Consider the following 19,995-nt stretch of genomic DNA (forward strand, 5'->3'; position numbering starts at 1 on the left):
GGCAATCAAGAAAGGCTATGAATCTGTGGTAGAGAAATTAAGAAGAGGGATGACTTGGGAGGGAAAGAAAATGAGGCATTATCAAACAATGGTTCTTTGACATGGGTACCACAGGCGTTATTATGACCATTTTATAGATGAGTTAAAATTTAAAACTCACACTTATCCATCATCACACAGAGTAAAAAGGATGACCAGGATTTGAAACCAGGGCTGCTGACTCTACTGAATTTGCCACAGGATACTAGATCAAAATATTGGATTGAGGAAGCCTTCATTTTACAGATGAGGAAATTGTGGGCCAGAGACATTAAAAAATTATAGCGGTAGTAATCCTCAGAGATAAGATTTGAATTCATGTCTTCTGATTCCAAAGCATTCCCCACTGCCTAAAAAATCTTTTAAAAGGCTTTGACTTGATTGTCTCATCCCTCATCTTATCTCTCTTCCCTTTCACACTCAAAAATCATAGAAAAAGGCTTCTACCTTCTTTGCTCACACTCTTTTCTCCACCTCTTCTGACTTCTGACCTCTCCCTTACCCTCAAACTGCTCTCCCTCCAAGTTTACCAATAGCCTTTTGCTCAGAATCGAGCTATAGTGACTTCTCTGTAACTTTTCACACTGCTGATCATCAGGTCCAAAGGCCTGGCACACAGTAAACACTTAATACATGCTTATTGGCTTTTGAAATGCTGGGGTTGACCACCCTCTGCTGGATGTGCCCTCCCACTAGGTTTCTTTGACACTGCTTTCTTCTGGTTCTCCTCCTACCTGTCTGACCACTCCTCCTCAGTTTCCTTTGCTGCTTCATCATCCATCTTCTGCCCCTTAACTGTGGGTGTCCCCCAAGGCCCTCTTCTCTTCTGGCTCTGTACCCTTTCTCTTTATGATCTCATCAGCTCCCATGAGTTCAATCCAGCCTTGGTCTCCCTCTTGAGCTTCAGTCCTTCAATATCAGCTGACTATTGCTGGATCTCACCTGGGAGTGGTGTTCATAAGCATCTCAAACTCAACATGTCCAAAATGGAACTCATCTACTCTCTCTAAATTTCCCTTTTTTCAGTTGGGGATACCACTATACTCACTGTCACCCAGTTTGCAACCTCATCACCAGCCTCAACTCATCTCTCTCCTTTACCCATCAAGTTCTCTTCAAGTTTTGTTAATTCCATTTCTTCAACTTTCACATCCATCTCCTACTCCCTGCTCACAAGACCATTACTCTAGTTAAGGTTCTTATCATCTCCTCTGGACTATTTTTCTCAATTAACAGGTAAATATTTTTTAACATTCTTTTAAAAAATGTATTCCAAACGGGGACACTAATACATTGTTGGTGAAATTGTGAATACATCCAGCCATTCTGGAAAGCAATTTGGAACTATGCTCAAAAAGTTATCAAACTGTGCATACGCTTTGATCCAGCAGTGTTTCTACTGGGTTTAGATCCCAAAGAGATATTAAAGAAAGGAAAGGGACCTGTATGCGCCAAATGTTTGTGGCAGCCCTTTTTGTAGTAGCTAGAAACTGGAAACTGAGTGGATGCCCATCAATTGGAGAACGGTTGGGTAAATTGTGGTATATGAATGTTATGGAATATTATTGTTCTGTAAGAAACGATCAGCAGGATGAATACAGAGAGGCTTGGTGAGACTTATATGAACTGATGCTAAGTGAAATGAGCAGAACCAGGAGATCATTATATACCTCAACAATGATACTGCATGAGGATGTATTCTGATAGAAGTGGATTTCTTCAACAAAAAGAAGATCTAATTCAGTTTCAATTGATCAAGGATGGACAGAAGCAGCTACACCCAGAGAAAGAACACTGGGAAATGAATATAAACTGCTTGCATTTTTGTTTTTCTTCCCAGGTTATTTTCACCTTCTGAATCCAATTTTTCCTGTGCAACAAGAGAACTGTTCGGTTCTGCACACATATATTCTATCTAGGATATACTGTGACATATTTAACATGTATAGGACTGCTTGCCATCTGGGGAAGGGGGTGAAGGGAGGGAGGGGAAAAGTCAGAACAGAAGTGAGTGCAAGGGATAATGTTGTAAAAAAATTACTCAGGCATGGGTTCTGTCAATAAAAAGTTATAATAAAGAATGTATTCCAAATTCTCTTTCTCCCTCTCCTACTCCCCTTGAGAAGGTGAGGAATTTGATGTCAATTATATATGTAAAGTCATGAAAACATGTTTACATATTGTCCATATTGCAAAAAACACCACCATCATCAAAACAAAAAACAAACAAAAAAAGATCAAAATAAACCCCCAAAAAAGAGAGAAAGAGAAGTTTGAAAGCATGTTTTGATCTGTATTTGGACTTCATCAATTTTTTCTCTGAAAATGGATAACATTTTTCATCATAAGTCTTTTGGAACTGTCTTGGATTATTGTATTGCTAAAAAGAGCTAGTCATTCACAGCTGATTTTCATACAGTGTTATTTTACTGTATACCATGGTCTCCTGGTTCTGTTCACTTCACTCTGCATCGATTCATATAAGACTTTTCAAAGTTTTTCTGAAATCATCCTGCTTGAAATTTCTTATAGCACAATAGTATTCTAGCACAATCATCCACCACAATTTGTTCACTTATTTCCTACTTGATAAGCATCCCCTCAATTTTCAGGCCAAAGAACTTTTCTAAAATTCTATACAAGTCATTTCTTCCTCCATTCAAAACATTTATAGGCTCTCTGGCCTAAAAGAAAAAACCACAAATTCATCAGCAATGAAAGCCTTTGCAATTAGTCTTCAACGTCCTTCTCTAGAATCACTATATATTACTGCTCCACGTACATAATATGTTGGTGCCAACATTCTGTTCTTCCCTGAATTCAGCATTCCATCCCCAGCATCATGACTTTACTATTATTTCCTCTTTTCTGGGAATACCAGCTCATCTCATCTCTGCTTTTAACCATTCCTGCTTCCATGAAGGGTCATGGGCCAACTTCTACAGGAAGGCTTTCTGGCTTCCCATATTGTTAGTTTTCTTTCCCTTCTGATGTAACCATGTAATAGCTTACATTTATAGAGTGATTTGTGATTTGCAAAGTACTTTACAAATACATCATTTGATCTTCACAACCACATTGGGAGACAGGAAATATTATTATCCCCATTTTCTAGATGAGGAAACTGAAACAGAGATTAAGTGATCTTCCCAGTCATACAGCTAGTATCTGATGCTGGATTTGAACTCATGTTTTCCAGCCCTTAGAGTTCTATTCATTATGTCATCTAGCTGTCTCAAATATACAATGTACCTATGTATATATACACATACATATACATATACACATACAAATGGCTACATATATGCTTATCTACTTATTCTCCCTGCTCTAATCCATCTCCAAAAGACTATAAGCACTTAAGTGGAGGGACCATTTTCTATTCTGATTTTGTCATGAGTATCCTGAGTGCCTTGAATAAAATAGGTGCTTCATGAGACTCCATTGCATTTAATTGGACTGTTAAAATCTGTCAGTATTTCCAGTATAGTCACACTGAGGCACAAAAGCCTATGACTTGGGAACTAGATGATTTACACTGGAGATGGCCCGCTGACTTCCTGGAGGATTCTAAGAATGCAGCTACTCCCTTAGATTTGTGCCTAGCCTTTAGAACTTAGTTTGTGGGCCTTGTCAGACCTCAGGCTCCATGGGCAGAGCCTTCTAAGGATTACTACTGACCCCTCCATGCCACAGAGAACCAGCAGAGAACACAAGGAGAGTTCCCCTTGCATTGCCCAAAAGCCAGCTTTTCTCACACAAATTCTAGCTTCCTTTTTTTCTGTGCTTATTTAATGTCACACAGGAGTGGCCCAAACAGGAAGTATCAGGGCTTGGACTTTCCTCTACAGACTCTCAGGGGAGGAGATGGGGTGAGGGGATTTGTGTTCTGACTCTGAATTGCTGGATCACTGGCTCACAGATGGGAGAGCTTAAAGGGAATTGAGAGATCATACTCCTCTTAGGATGCACAAGCAAACAAATGCCCAGAAAAGTGAAATCCCTTGCTTAAGGTCAGACACAGATAATGAAAGCCATAGAACCCCATAAAGAACTTGTATATACCTTTGGTAGCTATTTTGTGAGTTTTGTTTTGTTTTGTTTTGCCCCTCATTGTATCCCCAATGCTTAGGACAGCATCTGGACACATAAATATCAGGTTGCCTGACATATGTTAAAGCAGAGATTTTTTCTGGGTATGGGTTAACTCAGGTCTCTGGATCCCTGCTTCTGTATTTTCCAGTAGAGGCTTTATTCAAGAGATCTGGGATACAAACTAACATTTCTGAGGTCCTGTTCTTTGGCTCCCCAAATACATTATTTTGGAACTATGGGAACATTTACAATGCTAGAGGTCTCTATGTTCTGCCCACCACTTCCTAAAGCTGTTTATTGATGGCCATGAGCTGATTACAAGAAAAGTGAAATCACTTGCTTAAGGTTAGATACAGATAATGAAAGTCATAGAGCCCCATAATGAACCTGTATATAACTTTGTAGCTATTTTTGTGAAGTTTCTTTTGTTTTGTTTTGCCCCTCATTGTATCCCCAATGCTTAGAACAGCACCTTGACACATGTTAAAGCAGTGATTTCTTCTGGGTATGGGTTAACTCAGGTCTCTGGATCCCTGCTTCCATATCCCCCAGGGGAGGCTTTATTCAAGAGATCTGGGGTACAAGCCAGCGTTTCCGAGGTCTGTTCTTTGGCTCCCCGAATACATTATTTTGGAATTATGGGAACATTTGCAACACTACAGGTCTGCCTACCATTCCCTAAAGATGGTTATTGATGGCCACGGGCAGATTACAATCATGAATCTGAGGATTCTGACCTTATGCCCAACTTAAGCGCAGAAAAAACAGAACCTACTATAACTTGCTTGAACCTGAAACCCGATCTCAATCCCTTTTGTTTGATAAGCAGAATATAAAATAATGAAGTCTCGCAATATACATATGTGTGCATGAATGTGCATGTATACACATATATACACGTATGAGTATGTATATATACATGCACATACATTTGTATGTGTGTGTTTATATGTGTACACACACACACACACACACACACACACACACATACACACACACACACACATGCTTTCCTGAGGGGGGAGAAATATATTCCGAAATAAATATCAAAACCAAAGATATCAATAAAAATGTTTAAAAATAGAAAGTGGAAAGCCAAGCACTGGACATTACTATACCTGAAGTCACTTCTCCTCTCTCTGAACATCAGTTTCCCCCATGTGTACAATGGGAGGGTTGGACTGGATGATCTCTACTTCACATTTCTGTTCTGAAATCCTGTGACTTCATACCATCTTGGCACACGTAGACAAGTTCTATTTTCATATCCAGTGAGCATGGCCTCGTACCCATAAATAGCAGCCAAGACATCTATGATTTTATGAGTAGCAATCACATCCCTTACTTCAAAAGACCCATGACTAATTATTGGGCAGACTTCATGAATCCCTACTTTAGCCAACTGACATTCCACTAGATCAATCAGGTGACAGTGGGCCCCTGGGCCCTTACCTAGGCTCATCCTCTCATAACAAACACGCCCAGTCTGCCATAGAGTCTGTAAGTGAGGTCTTCCAGGTTACTAGGGCCAGCCAGAGCCTGTTCTCTGCCAGCCTGGCCTTTGAGAATCCTGGGTTACTTCATGTCACAATGAAACATCAGAATGAAAGTCAGCAGCCCATTACATTCCAATTTGATCATTTTGTAATTCCCACATTGGGCCACCAGGGGGCAACTGAAGATTTGGATCCATTTCTGATATCTGTAAATTGCATCATAAATTTCACAAAGTTATGTCAAACTCCTGAGACCCACACTCTGTAGGGATCTTGGTCGACCTCGCCTTCCCATGTCCTGTCAGAAATCCCAATAATGTCCCTACGATGAAATTTTCCCTGTAAAGTCTACTTTTGGCCATGCCGGATTTACTGCTCTGCTTTGGGTCAATCCCCCATGGCACTCTGCCTCATGGATCTTTCTCCTTACTCCTCCCCCATGCCATGTTGTTTCTCCTAACACCATCATCTCCTGTGGTGTCTCTCCAGACCCCACTTCTCCTCTTTATAGCTAACTCTTTTTGGGGGACTAAGTCCCTTTCAGGATTTAACCTGTGAGCTATAGACATACCCCAACTTCATAGAGTGATTCCTTTCTCCTGGTAAATGGCAAGTTCTACTAGGGAACTTGCTCTTTCCATTATTAATTATTAAAAACCCCTTTCTATGCTCTCCCAACTCTAGTTTATATTTACCATTCTTAGCATCTACTATAGCTATTCATCTTCTCTGTAATCTTTCCCTCTTAAAAAATCTATTTTTTGCCAAAGAGAATGGACTTTGTGAATTATTCATATGACCAAACCCCAACTTTTGATGCCTACCATCATTTGGTATCTCCCACCATCACCCACATCAGAGAGACTGAGGGAAAAAAAAAACTAACAAGATTATGAAAAGAAAGTCAACTAGCTAGAAAAGGAGATCTAGAATCTTAAGGAAGAAAATGACTCCTTGAAAACCAAAATTTGGTAAGGAGAAACCAATGAAGTTATAAGACATCAAGAAATAAAAAAGAAAATAGAAAGGAATGAGACATCTCATAAGAAAAACAACTGATCTACAGAACAGATCAAGAAGAGAAAAATAATAATCAGACTACTTGAAAGCTACTGTCAAAAAAAAAGAATTTTGATACAATAATACAAGAAAAAATTAAAGAAAATTGTCCTGAAGTGTCAGAACAAGAAAAGAAAGTAAAAATAGAAAAGAATCCACCCATTATCTGAAAGAGATTCTATGAGAAAAAAATCTATAGGAATATTGTAGCCAAATTCTGAAATCCCCAGGTCAAGGAGCAAATATTGAGAACAACAAGGAAAAAACAACTTGAATATGGCAGAGCCACAATTACAATCACATAAGACCTAGCAAATAGCTACATTAAAAGACCACTGATCCTGGTACTCTATATTCTGAAGAACTAAAGAACTGGGTTGTTGCCAAATACCATATCCAGTAAAGTTAAGCATAATTCTGAATGAAAAAAAAACCTGGATATTCAACGAATTGCCAGACTTTCAAGATTTTGTGGCAAAAAGACCTGAACTTGATAGAAAATTAAACATATAAGATCCAAGAGAAATATAAGGTAAAAGTCAAAGATTAATTCCAAGGAACTTAATAAGGATAAACTCTATCTTTTATATGTGGAACTGTAAACCATATGTCTAAGATTGTCATTACTAACTGGATAGTTCAAAAGAAAAACTTCTTTTTTGTATTATGTGATTCTAAAAAGCAAAACTGTGTAGTAAAAAAAACTTATATAATTGAGATGTAAGAGAAGATGACACAGAAGAATTAGATGGGGAAGAGAGCTGGTAGTTCAGAAGCCCTACTCTTTCATCTGGAAGGTGTTAAAGAGAGAACAATACATACATACACACATACACCCATACCCACACCCACACACGGTTATTTTTTTTTCTAAATTTAGAAAGAAATAAGAGGGTAAGGGGATAGGGAGGGAGGGTAAGAGAGGGATTTTTAGAGGGAACCCTAGTCACATCAGATCAGGGAGAAAGAGAATACAACATATTCATTTAGAAGGGAAGAAATGTCCTTTAAATTTATAAAAAAAAAAAAAAAAGAGGGTAAGGAAATGAGATAAGAGAGGGATAGAAGGAAGTATAAAATAATAGGAATGGGTTAAGGAGAGAGAGTGTGGGGAAAGGATAAGGGAAGGATCATTGGATGGAGGGGTTAAACAGTAAAGGGACAAAGTAAAGAAGTCAGGAGGAATAGGAAATGAGATAAACATAAGATGAAAATCAGGAGTAGAATTTATTATGTTAAAAAAAGCAGGGTCTAGTAATCATAATCTCAGACAAAGTTAAAGCCAAAATAGATATTAGAAGAAAAAATAGGAAAACTATACTATATGTCAGCCACGTTAATCAATATTGTTTCAGACTATTTGAAATAACTAGAGAGAGTATAAAGTTGGAATAGTGTTGTGCTATAGGAAATGATGGGCTGGTGAAGTTAGAAAAATATGGAAATAATAAAGGTACATCAAGTCATGATCAAGTACAACAAGTCATAAAGGTAAGGAATTGTATGGAATAAATTAACAGGCTCAAACCATTTCCATATTAAGGGGCGAAGCTTTATTGTAATGCCATAAGGTGGACAAAGCTCCTAATAAACTTGCAATTTATAAGGGGGAAGATGGGATTTTTTATTGGGAAAGGACCTAGAGCAAGGTATAGTAATTATTTTAATATGTATGTCAATAAATCAACTGAAGCTGGTGATTGTTCTGTTTATACAAAATAGCCTCAAGAGTTGACATCTATAACTTAACCTCAAGATTTTATAAGGTAACAGTGGGCCAAGGTATAGAATAGCTCTATATGTATAAAATATTTCTGTTGGTACAATAATTCTATAGGGTCAATTATTCCTCACTGGGGTCTACTTAGGTACTGGGTAGCTACCAGGTATATAGCTACCAGGTATACGTTTTTTTTTTTTTTTTTTTTTTTTTGCTGGAGTCCATTGATCACATCAGAAAGACTTGGACTTATGAAGGAAGATATTATTCACCATCAGAGAAACAGAGGATTTTTAGTATAGCACAATCTTACCTTAATGTATGTGAAATACATATGCATATGTATATTAAATGATTATAGATATCTATGTATGTATATATTTGTGTGTACATGTTTATATGTATATATAGAGAGATATAGATATATCTGAGTTTAATGGTAGCCTTCTGGAATGGGGGGGAGAGGGAAGGAAGAGGGGAAAAAAGAATAAAGTAAAAAGTACAAAGAGAAAAGAAAAAAAAAAGTACAAGGAAGAAAGGAAATTATGGACAACCCTGAACACAATGTATTTAATTAATATTTATATTTAATATTTTTAATATAAATTATATATTTAATAAATAGGCTTTCTTGAAATGGAAATTTGTTATTTTATATTTTTAATCCTTTCTTATGTTCTGTTGTGCACATGGAAATGTTTTTTTCTTTTCCTCTTTTCTATTAAATTTTAAAATAAATAAGTTAAAAAAAAAAAAAGCTTCTGCATATGAAACATACAGTCCAGTGGGGGATGGGGGTGAGGATTAGGACATCTTCACAAATATTGACCAAAAATACATGATAAACCAATAAAAGGTTAAACAAAATGTAACGTGAGTTATAATATAACAAACTTTGTTATAAAATAAAACACGAGGTTATAATATAACAAAATTTGTTATAAAATAACAAAGTATAACATGAGGTTATATTCAGCTCAATGAGCATTTTCGACTGCATCCTGATTAGTGTCAATTTGATGAAGTGGGCCCAAATTTGGAGGATACTCTGAGGGTAGCTCCTAACTGGACCCTGCCCCATATTTGATAGATTTTTACACTGAGGTTTTAGTTGCTATTTGTCAAGATTTCTTTAAATTCTCTCTATGAAATTATTTGAAGAGATCATTTTATTCATACTGCATATTTCCATTGGGCTGGAACTAACTACCAAATTTCGCACCATCATAAATGTGGAAGCAGATTTGATTGTTGTCATTCAATCATTTTAGTCATATCTGACTCTTCCTGATCTCATTTTGGGTTTTCTTAGCAAAGCTACTAAAGTCATTTGCCATTTTGTTTTACAATTCATTGTACAAAGGGGGAAGTTGAGATAGGCTTAAGTAACTAGTTAAGGGTCACACAGCTAGGAAGTATCTGAAATCAGATTTGAATTCAGGTATTACTGACACCAGGCTTGGGAGCTCTAACCACTGGACCACCCAGCTGCCAGGTGATTTGTCTGGATTTGACAAATGATGGGATGTAGAGGAGGAAGAGAGGAAGAACAAAGAATTTCTTTTTTTTTTCTCCTGTGGTCAATTGTCTTTGCTTTACTGACTATTGTTTTTCTGGGCATTTTGTGAACAAGAAAAGAGGTTTGAATACAATTTAGGAATATATAATGTATTCATCAATATTGGGGAAACTGGCAGGCAAAAGAAGAAAGCTAAATGGATTGAAAAACAACTTCAAACCTACTTTGGTGAGACAGTACTATGAGGGCCAGTAATTTCAGCTTCCCCCTCCATTAAAATCCTTTGCTTTTCCTCTAGTGATTAATGGATATTGCTATTCTATTTCTTTTTTGTTCTTGTTCAACCTTCTTTTTATTTTATTTTAAAGCTCTTTATTTTCAAAACATATGCAGAGATAATTTTCAACATTCACTCTTGCAAAATCTCATATTCAAAACATTTTTCTACCTCCCTTCCCCTTACCCCCTCTCCTAGTATCCAAGAATGTAATTCAATATTTGTTAAACATGTGAAATTCTTTTATGCATATTTCCACAATGTTCTTGCTACACAAGAAAAATCAGATCAAAAAGGAAAAAAATGAGAAAGAAAACAAAAAGCAAACAGCAACAAAAAGAGTATATCTATATCTATACCTATATATCACAATCTATATCATGATTTTTTTTGCCAAGATCAATTTTTGATCCACACTCAGTCTTCCCTCTGGGTGCTGATGGCTCTCTCCATCACAAAATAATTGGAACTGACCCGAATCATGAGGAAAGAATTTCATGACTTCTTGTCATTCAAAGATGCCCACTTAGGTGACTGCAAGGATGGTGATGCCCATAATTGTATAAAAAGAATATTTTGAAGGAGGAACAAATCTGAAGAAGATAATGAGGTCTGTTTTGGACATGTTAGGTTTATAAATTCTTTAGAACATCTAAGTATTGAGCAGGTAGCTCCTTCTTTCCTTTCTTTCACATCTTGGAGTTCACAGGCTAAATTTCTCTCTTAAGACAATATCTTAAACTCACATCACTCTGGTTCTCACAGGCTGATCAACAATATGTGCCTGGCCAAGTCCCACCTGGTCATTGTTTGGGCCTTGATTGACTCAGAGTGGAAGTAAATAGCAATGATTTGATTTTGGCCAGAAACCCTGAAGGTCTTCCCCTCCCAGATAGTTTTCATTTTTTGGATCACTGGAGTCCACACTAAGCAGAGCCACAAAGGCACATGCAAATGAGCAGTAAAAGAGATCATTCTCTGCCTCATTTCTTACCTCTCCTCAATCACTGATTGGGTATTGCCTAAATCAAATCTGAGACCTCTTAAACCTTAGCTTAAAAAAGTTAAGGCCTTTCATTGCCTCCAGAGCCATCTCCAGTTGTCTTTTTTTTTGCTGAGGCAATTGGGGTTAAGTGACTTGCCCAGGGTCACCCAGCTAGAACGTATTAAATGTCTGAGGCCAGATCTGAACTCAGGTCCTCCTGACTTCAGGGCTGGTGCTCGATCCATTGTGCCACCTAACTGCCCCAGTTGTCTTAATCTATATCTGGCCACTGCACCCAGATGAATCTGGAGGAGAGAGTGATGCTGGTGACCTTCCTCAGCCTTCCCTCATTTAAATCTAATTCACTTGCATGTCATGGCATCACCTTCCCGATATCATGAACGAAGGACAAACAATAACAACAGTGTTTTGATACTGGAAATCATGGAGCGATTTAAACTGGATTTAGTAAATTGGGAGACATCTGCATAGAAGTGATGACTGAATTCAGAATGGTTGATGGAGTTATAAAGAAAGGATTGTATACTGATTTTGGAATCAGGAAGACCTGAATTCAAATTCTGCCTCTAATACTCATTAGATATGTGACTCTAGACAGGTCATTCATTGAACTTTCCTGACCCTTACTTTCCTCATTTGCAAAATTTGAGGATTGAGATGATCTCTAAGATCCTCCCAATTCTACATTCATGATCCTATGATAATAGTGAGGGTATATATATAGAAAAAGGTCTTGAGGGACCCTATAGGTAGGGGCTGATGACCCATCAATGAAAACTGATAAAGAACAGTCAGATGGGGGTAGAGGAGTAACTCAGGAAGAAGAGGATTCAGGTCGACGGATATAGCAATTTGGTAACCTTGAAGAAAACAAGTCCAGTTGATAGGTATATATACATGTGCATGTATATATACATATATCACTGTTCATTATGTACATACATGCAGATTAAATCATATGAAGAGTAGAACCAGGCAGTCCAGCTCTGGATCTTCTCCATTGGTATTCCCAGAAAAAGTAAACTTTAGTGGAGGTGATGGGGTAACTTCCTGAAAGTCCATTGATATTTGAGAAGAAAGCCTTACCTTCACACACACACAAAAAAACCCAGCTTTGCCCCTAGACCAAAAGGTGGGGCTAACAATGATAAATTGACCTGGCACTGGAGGATAGAACCAGGATTTGCCAGTCAGAAGAACCTTTGTCCTAAGCAGGGGCAATGACTGGTTCTCTCCCTAGTCATAGCAACAATGACAAGATCTCAATGTCTGATTCTGTACAATGAATACAAATATTATTTTGGAAATTCTGATAATAATTCACATATGTTAGGCAAAGCATCACAAACATCATAATAGACAAATTTAATTTTAATGAGGATTCACGATACTACCTTGTTAGGGAACAAAGAAAATCTAAAACATGGAGATCTCATGGGTAGAAATCACAGAGGTTAATAATGGATTGTCACCACCAAGAGAGGAGGAAGGACTCATGGGATAGGGACTGAATCCTGGAAAGGTTTGCCTCACCTGTGATCCAGGGGCAGGAAGAGAGGAGGAAGCATGCTACCAGGGGGTTTCCAATTTTAATGAACTATTTTAGTCAACTAATAGTAACTAAGTATTATAGTATAATAGTATAATTATATATTATATAATATAATATATATATTATAATATAATTATAAGTATAATAGTAACTAAATAGTAACTAAGCTCAGTTGTTTATTCCTGCTGAAGATAGCTACTAACCAGTACCTTCTAAATTTTTGCACCTTGAGGCAAAGTTCTAGATTATCCATCCTAGCTCTGGATCTGCTCATTTGCATGTGCCTTTGGGGCTCTGCTTAGTGTGGACTCCAGTGATCCAAAATAAGCTGATTACCTGAAATGTCATCACCATTTGATTGATTTAGTTTTTTGATACTTCTCTCCTCTGTTTGGAGGGCTGTGGTGGTAGAGATCAGTGGTTCTCAAACTTTTGTTTTCAGTATCTTTATCCTAGTAAAAATGATTGAGGATCTCTCCAAAGCGTTTTTGTTTATCTGGATTATATTTATAGACATTTACCATATTGGAAATAAAAACTATTTTTGAATTTGTAGACCCTCTAAAAGGGTTTCAGAGATCCCCAGGATTCTCTAGACCATACTTTGAGAACCACTGGAAAGTAATAAACCCCTCCCAATGTTTTCCTTTATAGAAGGCTCAGAGCAGACCTTTCTAAATAATTTTTCACTTTTCATCAGAAATTCCTCTTTCCCTTTTCAGAAAGGGAATGCCTTCCTTCATTAGAGTGTAAAGTCCTTGAGGACAAGTCCTGTCTTTTTTAAAATTTGTATTTCCAATATTTAGCACACAGTGTGTGCTTGGCACTACAGTAGGCACTTAGTACTTCTTGAAATAAATTGAAGAAAATACCAATTTTCAGTTATGGTTCATAAAAATAAGATATATTTTTCTCCATCTAGTTTCACACATTGTCCTGAAATCTATCTATAAACACCTTGGGGATCAATGGACACCAGTTTAAGAACTCCTGCAAAGGGATCTGATAAAAATTCTTTGGAGTATAATATATGCTGAAGACAACAGGTGGCGCTAAAGCTTGCCAGGCTTGTGCTTATTTCCACTATGTCCACCTGGGTTTCAATATTAGGAAACTACTGTGTATTCTCACAGATCACAATTCACCCAGTTTCCTCTTTAAGGCCCATCAAAATTAATAAATTCATTTGGTTTATCTCTCTTCCAAAAGATCTTAATTTTCCCCACAACATGATCTGGGAAGATTTATTCATTCATGTATAGACTAAAATGCATTTACTAAAAAAAAAAAAAAAAAATTAAAGTATGAAAGATCTGAATTAAAAAAAAAACCATTGCAACTTGAGTAAGTCACAATAGCTTATGTTAGCCTGAATTTTCCAACATCCACCTTTATTTTGCTTTTGTCACTGAAATATGAGTCACAACAGTCCTTTTTGTCATGGCTAGAAACTGGAAATTGAATGGATGCCCATCAATTGGAAAACAGTTGGGTAAATTGTGGTATATGAATGTTATGGAATATTATTGTTCTGTAAGAAATGACCAGCAGGATGAATACAGAGAGGGTTGGAGAGACTTACATGAACTGATGCTAAGTGAAATGAGCAGAACCAGGAGATCATTATACACTTCAACAACAATACTGTATGAGGATGTATTCTGATGGAAGTGGATCTCTTCTACAAAATTTCTAATTCAGTTCCAATTGATCAATGATGGACAGAATCAGCTACATCCAGAGAAGGAACATTGGGAAATGAATGTGGACTACTTGCATTTTTGTTTTTCTTCCCAGGTTATTTTTACCTTCAGAATCCAATTTTTCTTATGCAACAAGAGAACCGTACGGATCTGCACACATAAATTGTATCTAAGATATACTTTAACATGTTTAACATGTATGAGACCGCCTCCCATTTAGGGGGAGAGGGTGGAGGGAGGGAAGAGAAAAGTTGGAACAGAAGTGAGTGCAAGGGACAATGCTGTAAAATTACTCATGCATATGTTCTGTCAATAAAAAGCTATAATAAGAAAAATTAAGAAATATGAGCCATAAAAGCCTTTATATCAAGTAGTACTTGATCTAATATTCAGAATAGATGGATGGAGGTTGAGGGAGGAAAGGGGTCACCATGTCACCGGGCCATTCTTTTTGTCCCACCATATAGCTATTATTTTTCTAGGTATTGTTTCAGACTAACTGAGGCCTGGGAAAGATCTTAATTTAGAAAAGCCAAGGTCATCTGTTGCATATCCTGGGTTATCAAAAGTTGTCTTGACTTTTGTTTTGCCATTGGACTGGAATGCTCTAGAGAAGAAAGTGAGGCTCATGACTTTGTGCAGTTCTGCCTCAGTTAAATTCAATTCACACAGCAAAGCAAGAAATAACTCTTGTGATGTCATCAGTCTTCTTCAAGAAAGAAGGATGAACAACTTTGACTTCTAGAATCACTCTACTCAGTGTCCTGACAACCTGCTATGTAATCTACCATTGACTATCCCACTGGCATGCAGCAGCCCTTTCTCCCCAGGGATCAGAGGCAGTGGGGATTGTTTAGCCTCTTCATACTCTTTCATTTCTCTTTTGTGATTAAGATGGAGAAGTAAAAAGGTAGAGAAAGCCACTTTTTACACACACACACACACACACACACACACACACACTCTTCCGTAGAAAAAAATAACAGAAGCAAACCCTCAAACCAGGCAAACACTGCATAGAGATAATGGAGAGCATCATGGAGAGTGAGAGAGACTGTATACCAAAGAAACTAGCTTGAAACCTGGTAAATAGACCACAATTATAAATCCTGAAAAAAAAAATTAAAGACACTGAATACAGTAAATACTATGGGTTAAGTGAAACCTAAGAGGTAATCTTAAATGAGAAGATGAACTTCTCAACAACTACAAGCAAAACTTCAGAGAAAATAATGTCTTGGTCACAAGAACCACAAGAAAGGCTGCAAGAAATTAAACAAAAGATGAAAAATTAAATTAGAATTGAAATTAGCTCTTCAGAGGAAAAAATTAGAATAAGAGAACAAAAGGTAGAAAAATTTATCCAAGTGATGGACTCTCTAGGGGAGAAAAGAGTAGAACAAATAGAAACTCAATGATTTTGTGAGACAAGAAATATTCAATGTTAAAACATTTAAGAAATAGAAAAACATGTTTGGTATCTACTATTAAAAACAAATGAACTGGAATATAAGCCAAGTAGAGTCAATATAAGTAAAAAATTTGAATACTGTATTTCAAGATATAATTAAATAAAATTAACCAGTCACTAAAATTATATGGCAAAGTAAAAATAGAAAGAATCCACTGGATCACCTCCCGAAAAAAAAAAACCCCAACAAACTCTGAAGTAAAAACAACAAAGACTATCATAGCCAAATTCCAGAATTTCAAAGTCAAAGAAAGGAGTTCAATTACTAAGTCGGGGTCAAATAAGACTATGTTATGACTATTTAAAGGAGTGAAAATCTTGGATATGATATTCTAAAAGGTAAAGGATAAATTAGCCATGAATAACCTGCCCTTCAAAACTACATAAAGGGAGTAAATGGATATTAAACAAAACTGAGGGCTTTCAAGCTTTCTTGTTGAAAATACCATAGCTGAATAGAAACTCTGAAACGTGAACAGTTACTGAGAAGTAATTAGATGGAGCAAAATGATGATGAAGTCCTTATATTCTAATAGTGTGAGAAGAGATCTGTCCAGTTAAAATCAAACTTTCAATGATCAAGAAATTAAGAAACAAACACAGGACTTAGGTGGTGTTTTTGTTAATTTTAAGAGAGGAAAAGGATGGGGGAAAGGAATAAAGGAAATATTTAAGGAAGAAGGAAGAAATTCTCTATTTCATGTAACTGGGACATAGAGCACATGAAAATGGAGGAAGGAGTAGGGGAATGAGCTTCTCATGATCTCATATGTACTCATATCTACTTATATGTACTGGGCAAAGAAGGTTTAACATATTTGCTTAATACAAATAGTTTGAAGTAGAAATAAATTTAACTCAGTTCTTGTTGCTAAGTTTTCAGTTTCTCTGACTCTTCATGAGATAGCAGATATACTGAAGTATTTTGCCTTTTCCCTCTCCAACTTATTTTAGATTAGGAAACTGAGGCAGACAGGATCACAACAACAAAATTTATTAAAGATTTTACAAGAAATGTTGGCTCATGGTTACTCCTTTAGGATCAAGTAGAAAAGGTATGATGGTTCAACCTGAAATATAAATACTCTTAAGTGGTTATTACCTTTTTCAAATGATGCAACCTTTTAAAGTCTAAGAGAACTGGATTAATGAAAGAATAAGAAACTAAGAACAACATGGGAATTTCTAATTTGTGAACAAAGACTGCTTTTAACTTAGGAAATATTGGCTTTCAATATCAGTCCATTTTGAATTACTTCTTAGTCCTGTCTTAGTCTATTTATCCCAGCTCTAATCCTTCAATAATTCTGTCTCAGCTCCTCTTTACTTTGATCAATAGACATTTATTCAAACAGTAAGCATTTACTGAGTTTTCAGTGTACCAAGCACTGTGTTTCAGTACTGGGCTCTGTCCTAGGTTTTAGAAGAATAGAAACAAGTTTTAATCTGTATTTAGTCTCTTACCAAATCTCTTTTTCTTTGAACAGCTCATTCTGCATATCTGGAATGTACTCCTTCCACAGAGATGTGATGTAGAATATCAAGTTCTGGGAACAGCAACTAGTCCCATGTAGTTGAAATATAGATACATGAAGGGAATCCCCAACTTGAGGACTCTCCCCTTCTTTGGGTCTTTAGAATGTAAGAATATAAGAAATACAAGGATATTTCTATCCCTGGTGCTCAGCACAGTCACTTGCACCCAACTTCAACTCCGTCATATGAGAGGTGAGGAAACTGAGACATAGGTAGATTTAGTGATTTACCTGGGATCTCCCAGCTGGTATCTGAGGCAATATTTAATGTGGGTCTTCCCAGCAAGTTCCCCACTCTATCCACTCAAAAATGAGGAAGGAAAGGATAGTTTCGGGCAGAGGGACATCTTGTCTGAAGACCTGTTCCTTTGAACATAGCCCTTGCTGGGCCCTGGAGAAGCAATGGAAACACATGAAGAGATTGAGTCCAGCATCTCTCTTCTTGCCCTCATATGTGTGGATCCCACAACGACCAGTCCCAACTTCCTTATCCTCTTTATACAGCTTCCCAGTCCACTTTCAGCCCATTTATCATTTTCTTTTCCAGTCTACCTCATCCACCCCAGTTCCACTCTCTCCAGTGCCCTTATCTTCCTTTTCTTCAGTTTTTAAAGCCTTTCACAAACTGGCTCCTTTCAATCTTTCCCATCTTCTTATACTTTACTCCCCTGGGGAACTGTACAATTGACAGCAGCCTTCTTGTTGTTCATTCTCACTAAGCCTTTTTTTCAGTAGCCTTCCCCTTCCTCTTCTGCCTTCCATCAAAGATTCAGCTCCCACCTCATACAGGCCTTTCCCGGTCTTCCTACTACTAGTACCTCCGCCCGTCAGGTTACTACCTTCCACTTAACAATATCTGCCATTTAAATAACACTTCAGAGTCTAAAGTACTTTACAAATATTCTCTCAACTTCACAACAGCAATGGGTGCTATCATCACCTCATTTTTAGAGATGAGAAACTGAAGCATGCAGAAGTGCCGAGGGACCTGTCTAGATCATCCAGCTGATCAAGCGTCCCGAGGTAGGATTTGAACTCAGGTCTCTCGGATCCCAATTCATTTGCTCCCTACGAGTATCTTCTATACAGGGCTGTTTTCGCGTTGTCTCCCTCACGAGCTCTCAGAGGGCGGGGACTGTTTTTTGTCTTTCTTCTTGGCATTCCCAGAGCTTGGCACCCCTGGCACACAGCAGGCACCTAATAAGTGACTTTTGAATGACTGGACTCCCTCTTCTTGGAGCAGAAAGGAAGCAAACAGCCCGTGGCCCTTCCTGGACACTGCCTAGCTACTCATCCTCTGCTAGGATTCGGGGCTGCAAGGGCTCTCGGAGGATAGCTCATCCTGTCCGGCTCCTCGTTTAGCAGATGAGGAAACTGAGGCTCCGAGAGAAGTGGCTTGTCCAGGTATATGACCAGTCTTTAAAAGAGAAGAGCATGGCTACCAAGGGAAGGAACAGAAAAGCATTACCCGAGGAGCTCCCTCCTTCAAGGAGATCACTTCATGAAAAGGCTTTTCCTCCGCACCCCTCTAAAAAAAGAACTACAACTCCCACAGTGCTCCGCGCGGCCCGGTGCCGCGCACGCGTGACCAGCCGAACTCCTCCCCTTGCAGAGAGCTGCGAGGCGGCCGAGCCTAGCTGTGCTGCCTCCTGTGGCCGCCCCCCGGCCCCGGGGCTGAGTCGTGGTTCCGCAGCGGGTCGTAGAATGGCGTTGAAGCGGATCCAGAAGGTAAGCCTCCCGCCTTCCCTCGTCCTCAGCGTGAGTCCGGGACGGAGGAGCCGCGGGCGTCGGCTTCACTTCCACACTGGGAGCCGCGGCAGGAGGCGGCGCCGCGCGCAGGCGCGGGAAAACTTGTGGCACCTGCCAAATAGGGAGGCGGCGCCGCGCGTGGCCGCTGCCTTACAAGGCAATGGTCGGCGCGGGAGCTGGGGCGGGGCCGCGCGGGGTCAGGGGAGCGTCCGGGGGCGGGGCCTGGGCGCAGCTACGGCGCCCGCTGGCCAACCAGTGCTTCTTAGCGGGTTCCCCTTCGTCCTGGATCGTCCATGAGCATAGAGGGGGCGTGGCCCATGTTCTAGCACCGCCCCCTGCTCCTATCATTTAAAGACAGGAGCTGTCAACCTCAGGCTCCGCACCGCGTGGGGCCCACAGCAGATGCTTAATTAATGCTTGTACACTTGCCCCCTTCCCTGATGGTCTACCGGACTAGATCCGGGCTCGAGAGGACCTCAGGCTCATTCACATATGCATCAGGACGGGAAACTGAGGCTCCCAAGGCCAGCCAGAGCGTGGCGGCTCCTGAGACTCCCCAGCCCGGCCTTCTCTCCTGCGCGCTACGGTCTTCCTGCACGTGCCGCTGAGAGCTGGAAAGCAAGCATCCGAGAGGGGCATCTGGGCCAGAGCGGGAAACTGAGTCTCAGCCGGGGGGCAGGCTGGGCCTTCTCCGTCCCAGGAGCCTGCTCGTCCGGGCGCCGATTCCGGACCGGGGCCATTTCTTTGTGATTTGCATTCTGCTTGTCCCCTGGG

General features: G+C 38.9%; 2 protein-coding genes across 7 annotated transcripts in view; one reads left to right on the top strand and one right to left on the bottom strand.

The window, feature by feature from the left end:
• Positions 1–17,498, bottom strand: part of URGCP (upregulator of cell proliferation) — a 66,668-nt gene extending 49,170 nt beyond the window's left edge. Inside the window, exon 1 of one of the 5 annotated variants that reach the window (XM_051974527.1) lies at positions 17,402–17,498. In XM_051974527.1, the coding sequence (XP_051830487.1) occupies positions 17,402–17,429 (28 nt within the window). In that variant the 5' untranslated portion in view covers positions 17,430–17,498. Of the gene's footprint in view, positions 1–773; positions 1,288–5,252; positions 5,772–17,401 lie in introns of those variants that run through there. The other 4 variants (XM_051974524.1, XM_051974522.1, XM_051974525.1 and 1 more) reach the window with 4 other exon arrangements.
• Positions 17,499–18,837: 1,339 nt separating this feature from the next.
• Positions 18,838–19,995, top strand: part of UBE2D4 (ubiquitin conjugating enzyme E2 D4 (putative)) — a 38,378-nt gene continuing 37,220 nt past the window's right edge. For both annotated transcript variants that reach the window (XM_051974529.1, XM_051974530.1), the window contains exon 1: positions 18,838–19,200. In XM_051974529.1, the coding sequence (XP_051830489.1) occupies positions 18,838–19,200 (363 nt within the window). The remainder of the gene's footprint in view (positions 19,201–19,995) is intronic.

Source organism: Antechinus flavipes, chromosome 2 (genome assembly GCF_016432865.1).
Source record: "Antechinus flavipes isolate AdamAnt ecotype Samford, QLD, Australia chromosome 2, AdamAnt_v2, whole genome shotgun sequence".
NCBI lineage: Eukaryota > Metazoa > Chordata > Mammalia > Dasyuromorphia > Dasyuridae > Antechinus > Antechinus flavipes.